At 45.7% G+C, this 15,467-nt stretch overlaps 2 protein-coding genes across 5 annotated transcripts in view; one reads left to right on the top strand and one right to left on the bottom strand.

Annotated features, from left to right (window-relative positions):
- Window positions 1–209: 209 nt before the first annotated feature.
- The window catches only part of CTC1 (CST telomere replication complex component 1), a 21,388-nt gene continuing 6,130 nt past the window's right edge, over window positions 210–15,467 (top strand). For 2 of the 3 annotated variants that reach the window (XM_075764608.1, XM_075764628.1), the window contains exons 1-14: window positions 210–323; window positions 400–548; window positions 3,074–3,320; window positions 4,217–4,413; window positions 9,685–9,829; window positions 10,287–10,589; window positions 10,757–10,885; window positions 11,220–11,446; window positions 12,921–13,095; window positions 13,182–13,382; window positions 13,601–13,727; window positions 13,929–14,043; window positions 14,384–14,849; window positions 15,123–15,212. In XM_075764608.1, coding sequence (XP_075620723.1) covers window positions 303–323; window positions 400–548; window positions 3,074–3,320; window positions 4,217–4,413; window positions 9,685–9,829; window positions 10,287–10,589; window positions 10,757–10,885; window positions 11,220–11,446; window positions 12,921–13,095; window positions 13,182–13,382; window positions 13,601–13,727; window positions 13,929–14,043; window positions 14,384–14,849; window positions 15,123–15,212 — 2,592 coding nt within the window. In that variant the 5' untranslated portion in view covers window positions 210–302. Of the gene's footprint in view, window positions 324–399; window positions 549–754; window positions 905–3,073; window positions 3,321–4,216; window positions 4,414–9,684; window positions 9,830–10,286; window positions 10,590–10,756; window positions 10,886–11,219; window positions 11,447–12,920; window positions 13,096–13,181; window positions 13,383–13,600; window positions 13,728–13,928; window positions 14,044–14,383; window positions 14,850–15,122; window positions 15,213–15,467 lie in introns of those variants that run through there. The other variant, XM_075764618.1, reaches the window with a different exon arrangement.
- Window positions 10,028–15,467, bottom strand: part of VTCN1 (V-set domain containing T cell activation inhibitor 1) — a 23,870-nt gene continuing 18,430 nt past the window's right edge. Inside the window, exon 6 of one of the 2 annotated variants that reach the window (XM_075764738.1) lies at window positions 10,028–14,014. The gene's annotated coding sequence lies outside the window, so the exon portion shown is untranslated. The remainder of the gene's footprint in view (window positions 14,015–15,467) is intronic. The other variant, XM_075764749.1, reaches the window with a different exon arrangement.

Genomic DNA, 15,467 nt, shown 5'->3' with positions numbered 1-15,467 from the left:
AGGGACAGCCCCGTGGGCGAAAAGGCTCTGGCCGCTGTCGTGAGACTTTCTACCTCAGGGGCAGCTGCAATTCGCTCGCCCGCCAACAGAGCGCCCCGAGGCCGACGGGCTGCGACCGCCCCCGCGCCCGTCCCCGCGCTGCTGGCGGGACGGGGGAAGCGCCGAGCGGGGGCGATTGGCCGGAGGGGAGCGAGGGGGCGGAGACCGGCGGGCTCGCGGCTCGGAGGCGCTCCCGGCGGGCCCTGCGCGTTTCCCGCCGCCGCGTCGCCATGGCAACGTCGTGAGCCCGGCTTGGCGCCGTCATGGCGGAGCCCAGCGTGGCGGTGAGTGACCCGGGGGGGGCTCCGGGTATTCCCCACCACACGGCGCTGAAGCCCCGTTTACTCTGCTTCTCCCTAGGAGCAGCGCTGGCTGCAGGCGGCTCGGGACTTCGCCCGTCGTGCGCTCCCGGCCGGCGAAGGGCCTGGCGGGCCAGAGCCGCCGCCGCTGGACGCGGTGCTGCGGTGCCTGCGGAGCGCGGGTGGCGGAGACCTGCCGCTCGGCTACAGGTGACCGCGGGGAGCAGAGAAAGGGAGGGGAGGGGAGGCGAGGCGAGAGGTGGGGCGGAGCGGGATGAGGGGACGGAGCAGGGTGGGTTCCTGTAGGCCCGGTGCGTACGCTGGCCCTTCGCGCATGCGCGGCACGTTCCGGCGGGGAAGCCCTTCTGCCCCGTGCTCCTCCGTGCAGTTCGGGTTGCGGCCACGGGCCGGTGAAGCGGAGCTGGTGGGGTCTTCCCGGGACCTCAGCACGGCGGCTGTAGTAGTAGTAGTCGCTGCTGCCGCCGCCGCCGCCAGGCGAGCGCCGCTGGTTCATGTGCGATGCCTGCCCCGGATGCTGGGTGTGGGAGGGATGTTGACGAAGACGGGTAACCGCATGCGTTTTCTTGGCTTCGGTGCACCCCCCGATCGCTCTTGCGGTGTGATTAAGCACCGTATCCACTAGTCTGCGGTAGGTAGAGTGTGTAACCAAAGTAGGGCACCTCGCTGAGAGCAAGCTGCTGTACTGCACGGTGTTCGCACGGCGGCTTCCCGGCTGGATCCTGTTAGTCTGCTCAAGAGGCTGTTCCTAGGCCTGGTCTCCACGGCTGTGGGCCAGCTGAGGTCTGCCTTTGAGTGTGTGCCCTCACAAAGGGAGAATCTGGGGTAGGCTGGTCCATATTTTAGCTGGTAAAAGGCTTTTGGGTGCTTACCATCATGAAAAACATACAACTTTCTGAGAGAGATCCTGACTGAAAGGTTTGGCTCGTCTGGATGTGTTTCTCTTGCTCCAGTTTATGATGAGTGAATGTCTATTAAAACCCCTGGCACAACTGGTCTTGGGACAAAGGTCAACTGGAATTGATTAGGGACTTGTGGCCTTTAATTTTATACTAGCGGTTTATAAATGTAGATGGTAGGTCTTTCATACCAGTTAAGCTGCATTTTTTCTTTAGACTGTATTTTATGATGTTTAGATCAAAGTTTGGTTTATATTCAGGGGAAGTCATAGAGAAGAGTTGAAGGTAGTTTGTATTTGTCTTGTATGAGGCCAGTGGTCTGTTTGTGAGCAGCATGCTACATCCACAGCTAACCATCAAGCTCTGGAGCACCAGAAGATGGTCTAGTTAGTTCTCTGTATGTGATAACCAGGATCCAGTGTACTGCTGTAGTTTTGGTTTCTCCCAAAAAGCAGTCAGCACATGTGATCAAAACATGAGCAACACAGTGTTCTCCATGTAGATCATAGATATCAGTATTATTCCCGGTGCTGTTCTGTCTCTGTGGATGGAGCAGTTTGCTTATGTCCTTTTCAGATAATCTTTATTGTGTTCAGATTCCTGCCAAATACGTACCTGCGTAAGTTTCTCTCTTCTGATTAATTTTTTATATAAATACTATTTTAGCTGATTCAGACCCATCACTCATCTAGTCTAGTTTCTAACTTTGAACCTTTGATACTTGACTAGTCAAGTAGAAACTCTTCAAATTCATACTCTCTGAATTTGATTATGTCCCACTACTGAGCAAGTGGGTGTTGTGAACAGAGCTCCAGTTTCATAACCTAAAATTGTCAGCTGACCTCACTGGAGACGAGAACCAAAATCACTAGCTGGAGACCAGTTTGTATTTGCTCTTACAGTGTTGATGTTTGCATGGACAGAGGGCTCTCATTAATTCTCTAGCATAGAAAGCCAGCATGTAAACAATGATGATGAATGCTGCCATGATCATATAAACACTGAAAAGACTTACAATCTACTGAGGATGCTGCCTTGTTCTCCCATATTCAGTACCATGATCAGTCTAAGCATGATAGATGCTAAACTGCAGGTGACTTCACATGTGGTTGATTTGATGTTACATCTCCTCCCCCATCTCCCCAAAGCCAGGAGGGTAGGTAGAAAGATTCAGGGCTAGCTTGGCTGTGTTCTTATAAGTGAAGGCCCAATCTAAGATTACTGGCTTGCTGTCTCTCAGCTTTGTATTGTGTAAGCTATCCACAGGAGATAATTTCTTCCGAGACTGTCACGATCTTCATCTAGAAGTTGTTCGGCCTTGCTTTTACTACAGTTCAGCACTTTTTAGCACCAGATGATGGAATTAGTCTGTATTTACTTGTGGTCATTACTGATATGTAAAGTGTGTTGAGCAGTCGTCGGGGTGTTCTCACAGAGTCTCCCATTCAAGCTAAAAATGTCTGAACTAATAACTGTTCTCCCTCTCACCTCCCCCTACATGTACTTGCAAACACGTTCCATTTTATCAACTGTCAATTGCTACTTTTTTTCCCCAAGTCTTCCGCGTGCCTGCTCAGGCAATCATAGTAGTAAAGGGTGTCTGTTTTCAGAGAGGATGCTCAAGCAGAACGTGTTGACTGAACTGGCAGAGATCCTTGATAAATGCCACTGAATGGGTTGATTCTTGTCATGTGGTATCATCAGACCACACCAATAGCTAAGGCTCCTCTGACTTGCGGTCCACTGCGGTGGTCACTGTAATTCCCAAACTTTGCAGACTGATTTTTCTCTATAGTCTTGCTTTTCTTTTCTTTCCAGTTTCATCTCCATCTCTGACCTACAGTGTCAGCAGTGCATGCCATGCTGCAGCCACCTGACCTGGAGCACTAATGAATTTAAAGAATGGACTCATCAAGGACAAGATGTTTTACCCATGCAGAGCACTTTGCCAAGGGCTTATCTGATCTTGGTTGGCTATTTAACAGATGGAAGGCAAGAGGACAAAGTGAAGTTGGTAGACGGTTGCCTATACGTGAAAGACAATACTGGGATAATTCCATGTGAGGTATGTCCTCAGACTGAGGGATTCTGTGTTTATTCCCACTTCTGGGGCAGTGTCACAGACCACCAGGGGCTTCAGGTGGTTTGCTGAAGTCTGTAGCAAAGGAAATAACACATCTATGTAACAGGCAGGAAAACAGCAAGCTCAGATCCTGGGAAGAGGATAGGACGTGTTAAATTTGTCCTTGCTAGGAGAATAAATGTTGAATGTGCTGGCCTGGAAAAAAGAGACAGCCTAATGTACAGTTCTCTGAAATTCTCAACAGTACAAGGTGGCCTGGGAGATCTGGAGGTCATAGCACTACTCTCTATTTATTGAATTCCAGCTAGTGGAGCAGAAATAACTTTCTGGAGAGTAGTACTGGGTGTTCAGTGATGCATTGATGACATAATTTCAGGAAATACTAGCTTGTGTAACAGTGGTATTGAATTAAAAGCCTTCTGAAGGTTGTAGCAAGGAGAGTCTCGATAAGAAGTAACTGCTGGAGTGGTGATGAAAGAGCACTGAGGTTGTGCTTTCCACGGAGGTGAAGACGAGGAAAAAGTTATATTGGTATGAACTTCTAACTGAAAACACAGGGGAGAAGAAAGCAGGTGGGAATTTTAGAAAAATAATCTGAAAATAACTAAGCCTTGCAGTGAATTAATTATCACCTTGCTGGGAGGGTGTGACTGTAACCCAGAAATGCTAGCTGTAGGGCTCAGCAAATCTGTTCCAGCTTTGCATCTGGAAGGACAGAAGTTCTCCATGAAAGATCGGAGAGTGGGCAGAAAACACTGCTCTCATTGAGTAATGAAGCCCAGTAGTAGAACAAGAGTTTGTGATGTGCATACGAGGGCAAATTACTAATGAACATTGTGAGTAACTCATCTCAAGCTTTTATCTATCTTTTGTCTTAGCTCCTGCATTTTGAACTTGAGTGGCTGGAGTCATTGTTCCTCTTCCCAAGCTGGTCATATATACCACAGACAGACCAGAGCGCAGCAGGGTATGTGGAAATCCTGGTGGATCCAGTGCCAATATATCTCCCAAAGGAAGTACCTGACAGCATTCCAGTCACCTACCCAGCATCAGCCGAGCCACTGCTTACCTCCAGGTAGGCACCTAGCATGCTCAGCTCCGTCATAGAAGAGCGCTTGGCTTAGGGAGAGCCAAATTCTGTTTCTGCCATAGGTGGAAGCATAGTGATGAGGGGTGGAAGTTATACAATAAAGTAACCAAGTAACCTTTCATTAATCAGCTGTTTTCCAGGACTTTCCTGGGAGTTTTTATTCTGTATTTTGACAAAATAAGACAAATTTTAAGTATTTCTGGATGTGTTTTGATACTACAGAAAGGACATGAAGTGATGATTCACGGAAGCTAAAATTCACTCTTTTGATTAGCACAACTTTTTCTTTTTTTTTTTTTTTCCTTTTGAACCTACAGTGAACCAAAATATTACTGAAAGTAATTTTAGATTCTAATATGAATTTAATATATGCCTGTTCTGGTTTTTGGCTGGGATAGAGTTAATTTTCACAAGAAGCTGGGAGGGAACACAGCCAGGACAGCTGACCCAAACTAGCTAAAGGGATATTCCATACCATATGACGTCATGCTCCGTATATTAAGGAGGGAGCTGGCCATGGACAAGGAGCTGCTGCTCGGGGACAGACTGGGCATTGATCCTGGGCGGTGAGCACATTGCATTGTGTATCACCCGCTTTGTATATTCTTTTATAAGTGTTGTTGTGACTTTCCTCTTCCTTTGCTGTCCTCTTAAACTGTCCTTGTCCCAACCTACGAGTTTTATCTTTTTTTTTTTTTTTTTTTTTTTTCTGATTCTTCTCCCCATCCCACCAGGAGTGGGGTGAGGAGTGAGCGAGTGGCTGCGTGGTGCTCGACTGCTGGCTAAGGTTAAACCACAACAGTCCTTTTTGGTGCCCAGTATGGGGCATGAAGGGTTGAGATAACAACAGATCTGACCAGACTGTGTTAAAACAAATGTTAAATGCATTTATTATATTAGTTAAATAGTTGCTGGTCACAATGGTGTTTTGTTTGCTCACATGGTTGTGTTGTGTAAATCCTTACTTGCTGTATGTTTTCGCCACAGTGCTGTTTCTTAGCTCTGGAAGGGGGATCAGGATTCTCGTTTTGCTGTACTGTGTAATACCGACTTATGATGACCTCACTGGTCATGAGGTCAAGCTGGTATTTGTATATGACATTGCTGTCATGCCCATACCTTGGATGATATCTCTTGGAATTTATTAATAATAGCACCCAATCTATGGGGAAGACAAGGGGCAATATTTTCTCCCGCTCTTTCACCTCCCTTTCTTTTTTAGGCTGGTTACAACAGCTTTTGAGAATGCTGAATATCCTTGGGATGTTCAAGTCAGGGTGCTCCTATTTCTGTGTTTCCTGAATGTGTTTCAGGCCTTGTTTAGGGAAGACCCAGAAGAAGAACAATTTAAAATGAGGTCCTGAGCAACAACAAGCCTTTGAACAAATCAAACAGGAAATAGTTCATGCAGTAGCCCTTGGCCGAGTCCGGGCAGGACCAGATGTAAAAAACACGCTCTACACCACAGCTGGGGAGAATGGAAAGAGACCTGGAGTCTCTGGCAGAAAGCACCAGGGGAGTCTTGAGGTCAGCCCCTGGGTTTTGGAGTCGGGGATACAGAGGATCTGAGGCCCGCTACACTCCAACTGAAAAAGATACTTGCAACTGATGCTTCATGGAGTAAGTGGGTTGCACTGATCACACAGTGGGCTTGAATGGGAAACTGCAGTCACCCAGGAATTGTGGAAGTGATCATGGACTGGCCAGAAGCCAAAGATTTTGGAATATTGCCAGAAGAGGAGGTGACGCATGCTGAAGAGGCCCCACTGTATAATAAACTGCTCGAAAATGGGAAGCAATATGCCCTGTTCACTGCTGGGTCCATTTGCATTGTGGGAAAGCATCGGAGGTGGAAGCCTACTGTATGGAGCCCTACACAGTAAGTTGCAGAAGCTGCTGAAGGAGAAGGTAAATTGAGCCAGTTTGCAGAAGTGAAAGCCATCCAGCTGACTTTAGATTTTGTTGAACAAGAAAAGTGGCCAGTGTTCTGTCTCTGTACTGATTCATGAACGGTGGCAAATGCCCTGTGGGGGTGGTTACAGAAATGGGAGCAGAGCAACTGGCAGTGCAGAGGCAAACCCATCTGGGCTGCCAAATTATGGCAAGATATTGCTGCCTGGCTAGAGAAGCTGGTTGTAGATGCCCACATACTCAAGAGTCGGGGCACTGAGGAACATCAAAACAACCAGGAGATGGATCCGACTGCTTAGATTGAAGTGGCTCAGGTGGATGTGGACTGGCAACATAAAGGTGATTTATTTATAGCTCACTGGGCCCATGACACCTCAGGCCATCATGGAATGGATGCAACATGTAGATGGGCTCATGATCAAGGGGTAGACTTGACCATGGATGTTATTGCAGAGGTTATCCGTGAATGTGAAACGTGCTGCAATCAAGCAAGCCAAGTGGTTAAAGTCTCTCTGGTATGGAGGACGATGGCTGAAATATAAATATGGAGAGGCCTGGCAGATTGATTACATCACACTCCCACAAACCCGCCAAGGCAAGCGCCATGTACTTACAATGGTGGAAGCAGCCACGGGATGGCTGGAAACATATCCCGTGCCCTGTGCCACCACCCGAAACACTATCCTGGGCCTTGAAAAGCAAGTCCTGTGGTGACATGGCACCCCAGAAAGAATCGAGTCAGACAGTGGGACTCATTTCTGAAACAACCTCATAGACACCTAGGTCAAAGAGCATGGCATGGAGTGGGTGTAGCACATCCCCTGTTACGCACCAGACTCTGGGAAAATCAAATGATACAATGAGCTGCTAAAGACTACACTGAGCGCAACCGGGTGGTGGGACCTTCAAACATTGGGATACACATTTAGCAAGGCCACCCCGTTAGTTAACACAAGGGGGTCTGCCAGTCGAGCTGGCCCTGCCCAATCCAAACTTTTATGTGCTGTAGAACGGGATAAAGTCCCCGTAGTGCGCATGAAGAATGTTTTAGGGAAGACAGTCCGGGTTAGCCCTGCTTCAGGCAAAGGCAAACCCATCCACTAGGTGCAGTAGGTGAGTGATGCAGAAAGATGGAGCAGTCCGATGCATACTTCGGGGGGATCTGATTTTGGGTGAGAATATCCAATAAATTAAATTGCATGATGTTAATTGCTAAATAACCCTACCACTGTGTGTCATCACTACTACAATTGCTGTATGCCGTATCAATGGGATTACAGTAAGAATCATCCAAATTAATGAAGGATGAACTTTGATGAAACCAAGCGAAGTGCAGTGATGATGGAACTAGAACTGGATTCAGCACCCAGCAGCTTCCTCAAAATCAACATCTTCAACTCGCAGACTGTGGGCATGGGCTGGGCCAGATACACCAGCCACAAGCTGCGGATGCAGGATGCAACAATCCCACAGCACACACCATCACTCCTGCCCTGAGAGACTGTTATGACAGATGGAGCCCAAAGTCTGAATGAACTCAGTGGACATTTTAGAGGGATGGTCCATAGACTAAGGGAATGATATCTCTGTGTGTGCATGTGTGTGTATCTCAAAGACAGGAAAAGTGGTGGTGATTAAATGGAAAGTGTAGGATCTGGGCATGACATAGATTGTATAGAATAAGGGGTGGATGATGTCCTGGTTTTCGACTGGGATAGAGTTAATTTTCACAAGAAACTGGGAGAGGACACAGCCAGGACAGCTGACCCACACTAGCCAAAGGGGCATTCCATACCATGACCTCATGGTCAGTATGTAAGGGGGGAGCTGGCCATAGAACAGGAGTCGCTGCTTGGGGACAGGCTGGACATCAGGTTCTGAGTGGTGAGCAAATTGCATTGTTTATCTCCCGCTTTGTATATTCTGTTATAAATGTTGTTGTTTTCCTCTTCCTTTGCTGTCCCAGTAAACTGTCCTTATCCCAACCCACGAGTTTTACCTTTTTTTTTCTGATTCTTCTCCCCATCCTACTGGGGGTGGGGGAGGAGTGAGCGAGTGGCCACGTGGTGCTTGATTGCTGGCTGAGGCTAGACCACGACACCACCACCAGTCAAGTTCTTATCAGATTGCTGAGATAAAGGTGCCAGTTAAATGTCATCTGATAAGGCTGTTACCTTTAGTGGAAGTAATACTTACAGTATGTGAAAATGTAGCCAATGCAATTGCAAATCTTACTGAAGTTGATAATTTCAGGGTTTGCTATATCATGTTTTATCTTCTTCAGCAGATAATTCTTGGTATAATTTACTAACAATTAAATGTCACTAATCAGGCTGCTTTAGTTTCTTTTTAGTTTTCTTTTGTTTTATTTTTTGTTTTTCTGCTTGTGAGAAACTTACTGTAAGCTTAAAGTGTTTGATTTAGCTCAACAGCCCTTTCTAAACAAGAAAACTATCTCCATATTTCAGTGCACACTCTCAGGCTTTTAACATAAAGCTCCTCTGCTGTTCCGTGATATCTGACCAATTTTCCATGTTCCTTCTTTAAAAATGTTACCAATAAAGTGCTGGTACTAGTGTGTGTGGATGTTCTGGTATTTCTTTAAAAAAAAAAAGTTATAAAGTTAGATTATTGTTTATATGTTTTAGAGTCAAGTATGTGTTTGTTTAGAGTAAGTGGGATGGTTATATTCAAGTCCAGTAGGAGTTGAAATGAAAATGACAAATGACAAACATTTGTTTGTTTTAAATTTTTTTTTTTGTTATTTCTTGAAATGAAATTTTGAAATGACAAACAGAAATGACTAAAGAAATGCCGCCTCTCTCTCCTTTCATCTGCTTTCAGTTTTGCTGCTCTTTCACCTTATGCCAAGTTTGTTTGGAAGACTCCATTGTTGCTTTCAGGCCTCTCTTGTTTATAGGCTTAGAGCTTCCACAGTGTCACATTCCATGGATCTACAAAGAGTTTTGTTTCCTGTGGAAGAATGGCTTGTGACAATTTCTTTTTTCCTTTTGACCTATAATTAGCTTCTTATTTGTGGTAAAGCTTTTTATAATCTAGCTGTTGTCATGGAACATGTGAATTTGTTCAACACAACCCTGTTGTCTTCAACTATTAAGGGTTTATTAAAATGTCAAAGGGATTTAGTATATAAAAGTTTATAATAGTAAGAATTTTGTAGCCAAATATCGTTTTGAAAACATCTCTGAGAGATGGTCCATATTACCTTTTTGGATCCTTTATTACCAGAAAGTGCATGCTGCATATTTGTTTATTTTACTTTTGAGATACTTTTGAGTCGTTCTTTCATCTCTCGTTTCCTTTGCTTCCTCAATTGCCCTTTAGGATTCCCTGTAAGAAAAGATCAAAGTTCACTGTGGCAGGTGAATTGGCCAAACTTGGGCCTCTCCTTTGTATTCACCACAAGACATTCTTCTTTCTGTTTCTGAAGTGCTTCACCTCAGCTGTTTGGGTCCCTGTGCTGGTACAGGTAAGTCCTTGAAATTTTGTTCACAAATTCACTATCTGTGTGTGTGCTAGTTGATTAATTCTTTGAAGCTTGCCCTAGACTTCCTGGTTTGATTTATTCTTCCTTTTACTAGTGAATCTCTTTTTTCTTTATTTTTCTTTTTTTCTTTTCTCTCTCTCTCTCTTTTCTCTCTCTCTCTCTTTTCTCTCTCTCTCTCTTTTCTCTCTCTTTTTTTAATTCCATGCAGCCTACAATAGTCCTTGTATGTAAGAGGTCTAGTTCTATGCCCTGCAGAAATACAGCCCTCCTCCTTCATGCAGTTGCACTGTCCCTGAACATTTTGCAGGTATCACCCTTTGCTAAGAGTGTGAGGCAGTTCTCTTGAAGGACAAGTTTTTTGGGTTGGGGTTATTGGGGTCGGGAAGAATCTTTTCCAGTGCAGGAGATGCTGATGTCACTTTTGGTTTCTCTGCTTTAGCAGCCCAACCAGCTGGCATGGCATCATACCCTCCAGTTGGGTCACAGGTATACAGTAACAGGCCTGAGTATGTCCAGCCTGAAGAAATCTGGACACAGGATGTTTGTCACCGGTGTTTCTTCCTGCCTTCTGCCCTACTGTGCAGAGCAAGTAAGGGAACAACCACTGGACGGTGTTTGGCAAGGAGAATCCACTCAGTCTTCTTCCCCTGAGGCTGCTGAGCAGCTCAGTGATTCCTTGCAGCTGGGAGTTGAAGAGGAGAGGCCAGGATCAACCAAAGAGTCCAAGATCATCTCATATGTGGTAAGGATTTGCAGGGTTAGCCTTCACCCACTTGTCCTCTAGGGTTTCATCTCCTAGTCTGCAAGGTCTTATTTTCATCATTAATTTATTTCCTTATTGCTCAGGCCTATGAGTCTCTTATGTTCTGTGACTCTAGAATCCTGTAACTTTGTTTGCTTTCTATTTAGGGAACTGTCACCAAAATACTCAATGTCCAAGCTGGTCTTTTTTTACTGGATAACAAAGTCTGCTTGTGCCTTGCTTACCAGCAGTTGTTGAACTCTGCACGCGGACTCCGACCAGGAGCATGTCTGGAAGTAAGTTGTGAGACTTGCAAAGTATAAAGCATGCAGTGGAAAAGACACAGGGACTGGGGATGGCTCATGAGTGTGTGGGTCAACAGAAAACTACAGGAACATTGGTATTATTGTAGCAAGTAACTGGAATGAAATTGGGGATCTTACTGTCTCGGCTTGGTCACAAGAATCGAAATGGTAATTATCTGATTCCTTCCTAAGCAGTGCCAGGTCCTTGGGCCTATTTGGTTTATAGACAATCCAGTAGAGTGACAAAGGATTTAGGGTGGGGTGATGGTTTTGGGGAATGGTGGCAGACTAGCCATCTCCTAAGTTATATGTCTCTGTATCTCAGCTCATCGATGTCCACCTCCTGCAGAAGCCTCTGGTGTCTTTCCCTTTCATTGTACTTGGTGCTTGTTTGAGCAGCACTGTTGTGCTGAAGAGTTTTTCAAGGCTCAGCACACCCTACCAGCCACCAGCCTCTTCAGGAAATCTCTACTTACAGCTGCTCTTCCGCTACAATCTTGGTATGCCACTCTACCTCTGGATGGTGAGCCTCCTGGAGATGTTTGAGGAGAGGTGAGCACACTTCTGAAGTCAGGCTATGTGTAAATGTGCTTTGTAGGCTATGTGGGCATCTTCTAGACCAAGGGTTCACAAAATGACTGTGCTTGGATACTAATAGCAACAGCAATTGCTTCTGGGGTTTACTGGCCTAAGCAAGCCATTCATCTAGATTTCACATCATGTCCAGTTGCTCATACCTTGGAGTTGCTCTTATGAGAAAATCCTGTATGTTTTTCAAGTGCATGTGCAGTAAGCCCCCTGTCTCAGAAAGCTGCAGCACTCCAGAGCATGTAGTTACATACTCCTGCCTAGGAAGTTTTGTCCTGAAATATGGAAGCACTGTAGGGATGTGTGCCTGCTTGGCAAATCAAGGTGGGCACTGAGGCTGGAGCTGGAAACTGCTGCTACAACCAGATCACCGATGATGTAAAGGCTCTTGTATCCTCGCTCCTCACACTTTTAGATATTCTGACTATTGCCAGTAGTGTGAGCATTCGTTTGAGAGCCTCTGTCTTAGCAGATTTGTCCACACATGCCTATCTCTGGGTCTTCCAGATGGCTTCCTGCTTTCCCTGATGGCTGCACTGTTCACATGACAGCTGTGGGCCAGTTTCTGCGTTTACTTCTGGGTTCTGTTAGTGAAAATATTTGTGCTTGTTCTGGAATGGTTATGGTTGATCACTGTAACTGCTACCTTGGACTTTAAAATATGTATATATTTCATCTCAGGCAGTCAGGTAGCAGTTTATAGAATGCTCAGTCTTCCTGTGCTTTACTAGCACTGTGGAATTTTTGCCATGCTTTCCAATAAAACAGCTTCAGTTTCCCCCCAAATGATGCTAGCTATAAGTTTCAGGTTTTATTAGCTTTTTCACTTCCTTTAAATGTGATTGCTAAGTTCTGCTACTGCTTGAAAGTTGTTCCAGTGAGTTAGTTCCTATCTCTTTTTATTTGAGTTCACTTTGTGTTATTAAGTCTTTTGACTGGCAGTGTGATCACTTCCAGGCACTTAAAAGCAGTGAGCTAGACTTCTGAAAGGAACACAACGCAAGGAAAATATTGGAAGAGCAATCTGTGATTGTTTCTGTCTTGTGATTTTTGCATCGTGTAAAAGAAAGCCAAGTATACCTAACATGAGTAATCATATCAAGCTTAGCCAAAATGCATAGAGGTCCATTTGTGTGACTTAGAGGGAGATTACTTTTGGGTGGGTTTTTTTGTCCACTTGAGCTTTGAGATTTTGCCAGTCTGTCCATTTCTGTATATTTTCCTGTTCCTTGTCTGCTTACCTGACATAAATCTGCATCACCCTTAAATGTTCTTTATTTTTTAAATAACTTAATGTTCTTTTTTTACTCTCCTTAGTTCTTGTCTTACACAGCACATTCATTCATAATGAGCAGAAAGAATCCCTGACTTACATGCAAAACTCACTGAGAAGTGAGGGCTGCTAGTGCTTCTAACTGTCTTATTTTTTTTCCCCCAGGTTTTCTTGTTTCTTTGGGCGCTGTCGACTGTTGCTTAGATCTACACACCGAAACCCTGGAGCTGCTGAGAAGTTCCTTGTCCCCCTTCTGCAAGCTGTGGTGCCAGGTACTGAGGAAGCAAGAGATATTTATAATGAAATCCTAGCAAAAATACACCAGTGTCCCCTGCAGAAGGTGAGTAAATGCTCTGTCAGCTGTTTCCTGTTTGTCTGATGGGAAGAAACTCAGCTGGTTCTTTCTTTCTTTCTTTTTTTTCTTAGTACTTGACCCTGAACCCCCCATGCCAGGCCCCATCTTTGTCTACAGTTTGCCATGTGGCAGAACAGAAGAGCTGGGAAGGCTTCAGTCCATCACAGCTGCTTTCCCCCTTAGAGGCACAGCACATGGGCACTCAGGAGCTGAATCGCAGACTGGCCTGGTCCTACTGCACACTCTCAGCAGGAAGTTTCCAGCCTCGACTAGTAAGTGCCTAGTTCCCTATACTGTCTGTGCCTTGAGAGTTCCTGGTTCTCCCCATGCCTTCCATGCCTGTTCCTCCTGTTAGGGAATGACACTGCTTTTCTCACCTGTGGCGTGTTGAACACAGGCTGAATTCGGGCTGCTGGTATGCACACTTTGATTGATGGCCTTCGAAGGTGTGAAGTGTTTGATGCTCTTTGCAGCTTCCTTTCTGTTGCAGATACTACTGGGTGTGCTGAGAGTTTCATCCAGGAGCAGTTCCCTCCAGCTGCAGGACAGGAGCAGCACGCTTCCCTGCGTGATATCCCATAAGGATGGTAGTCCCTTTGCCAATACAGCTGTCATAGGTATGTCCTACTATGCTAAACTTGAGTGTGCTGGACTTTTGCTGTTCTGCCATCCAGCTCCAAAACAGGGAAGAGGAGACTTGATGTGGAGATGCTGAACTGTCACTGCCTGGCCTCGTGACTTTAAAATGAGGAAATTGTACTTACTGTTTTTATGTTCTCTTTTTATTAGCTCAGCTTCTTTCTCTGATGTGTTTCCAGGATCACTTTTGCAGGTGGAAAACTACCAGCTTGTAGTGGAGAGATTCCTTCAGACTGATTTTCCCTCCTGGGAGCAGCTGGCAAATCTGGACCATGTGAGGGAGAAAAAAACCAGGTGAGTCCTTTTATTCAGTGCCCAAGTAAAATCATCGGTCTCCAGTTTCACAGCTATTTCAGACTATGGTAAAGCTTCTTATCAGCATAGTATTTCGGTGCCAAAGCAACTGTCCTTTGCTATTTGCAGGAAAGGAGATCTTTATCAGCAACAAACCCACCATCTCCATTTTGTTCGGAATACAGCCGGCCTGGTAGCTACCTTCCACTTCAGCCTTTTCTGCTGCTCCTGCCAAATACCTGCAGGGCACTCCCCAGAAGTGCTTTTCCCAGATACCACTTGTTTCAGACAGCCACCTGTCAGGAACAGGGAGTTTCACTGCTATCATTTGTCGTTTCAGTGTCTATGTGCAGTTCTACTTTGAGGATGTTCAGGTTCTCCATGCTGCTGAAGGACAAATCCAGAAAGGCCTTAGGAGTGGAAATGGCTCCTCTTTGAGGAAGAAGGATGACAGCAGCTTAACATCTGACCTGGAAACCCCAGAGGCAAAAATGCTGAAATTGGAGGATCCCAAGACAGATACTCACAGAAATGAGAGCTATGAGAAGAGCCAGAGCAGCACTAGAAGAACCAGCAGCTGTGTATCTCACCTGTTCTTGGTTACCCAGAAAGAGGGTCTTATGTTACGCAATTACCAACTACCCAGAGAAGAAGACAGAGAAGGACGGGAGCTGCAGCGCAGTTTCCAAGCCACGGTGCTGTGGCTGGGCAGACCTCAGCTCTGGAGCCACCCCAGAGAAATTGAGAATCTACCGGAGCTGGAGGAGACCAGCTGTGATGGAGAAGAGAGCATGACACGGCAAGAAGTGAGGCAGGAGGCAGCTTTAGGGGGTGGTTTGATAAAGCTGGGAGCTGGCTTCTCAGAGAGCTTGTGTGATAATTAAGGATCACGATTCCTAATCAACAAGAGAGTGATTTTTGTCTTGGTTATCCTTGATGGTGCTAACCTTACTTCTCAAGCAAGACATCTTCTGCTAGGCTTACTCCCTTCTTGCTGGATTTTTCATTTTCTACCTTTTTCCTAACATTTCTCATCACCTTTTTTCTCTCTCTCTCTCTCCCCTCCCCTCCCCTGCCAGGCACTACTGCTCTTCATGGGGAAGTCTCTACGATGGTTTCCATTTCTGCACATGGATGGGCTGTATCGCTTCATTGTGCCCCACTGCTCGGTAAGAGAGAGGTTGTCTTGCTGTTTCCTGTCAGACTTTTTACTGAACTGCATGTGGGAGTTGAGGAGTCAGAGGGTGACTAAGCTCTTTTCGAGGCTTGGAATTCCCATCCGTCTTGCCAAGGAATTGCTTCAGTTCTGTGTTTGGTTAAAATTCTCAGAGCTGAGTTCAGTGGATTTTTTTTTTTTTTTTTTCTTTAAACCATAGTCCTTCAGTGACCCTTTTCTCCTATATAGCTTTCATCTCCTTCCTTTA

This window comes from Balearica regulorum, chromosome 1, assembly GCF_011004875.1.
Source record: "Balearica regulorum gibbericeps isolate bBalReg1 chromosome 1, bBalReg1.pri, whole genome shotgun sequence".
In the NCBI taxonomy this organism is placed as follows: Eukaryota; Metazoa; Chordata; class Aves; order Gruiformes; family Gruidae; genus Balearica; species Balearica regulorum.
Note: the sequence above shows the minus strand (reverse complement) of the source record. Positions and strands in the feature narration are given on the sequence as shown.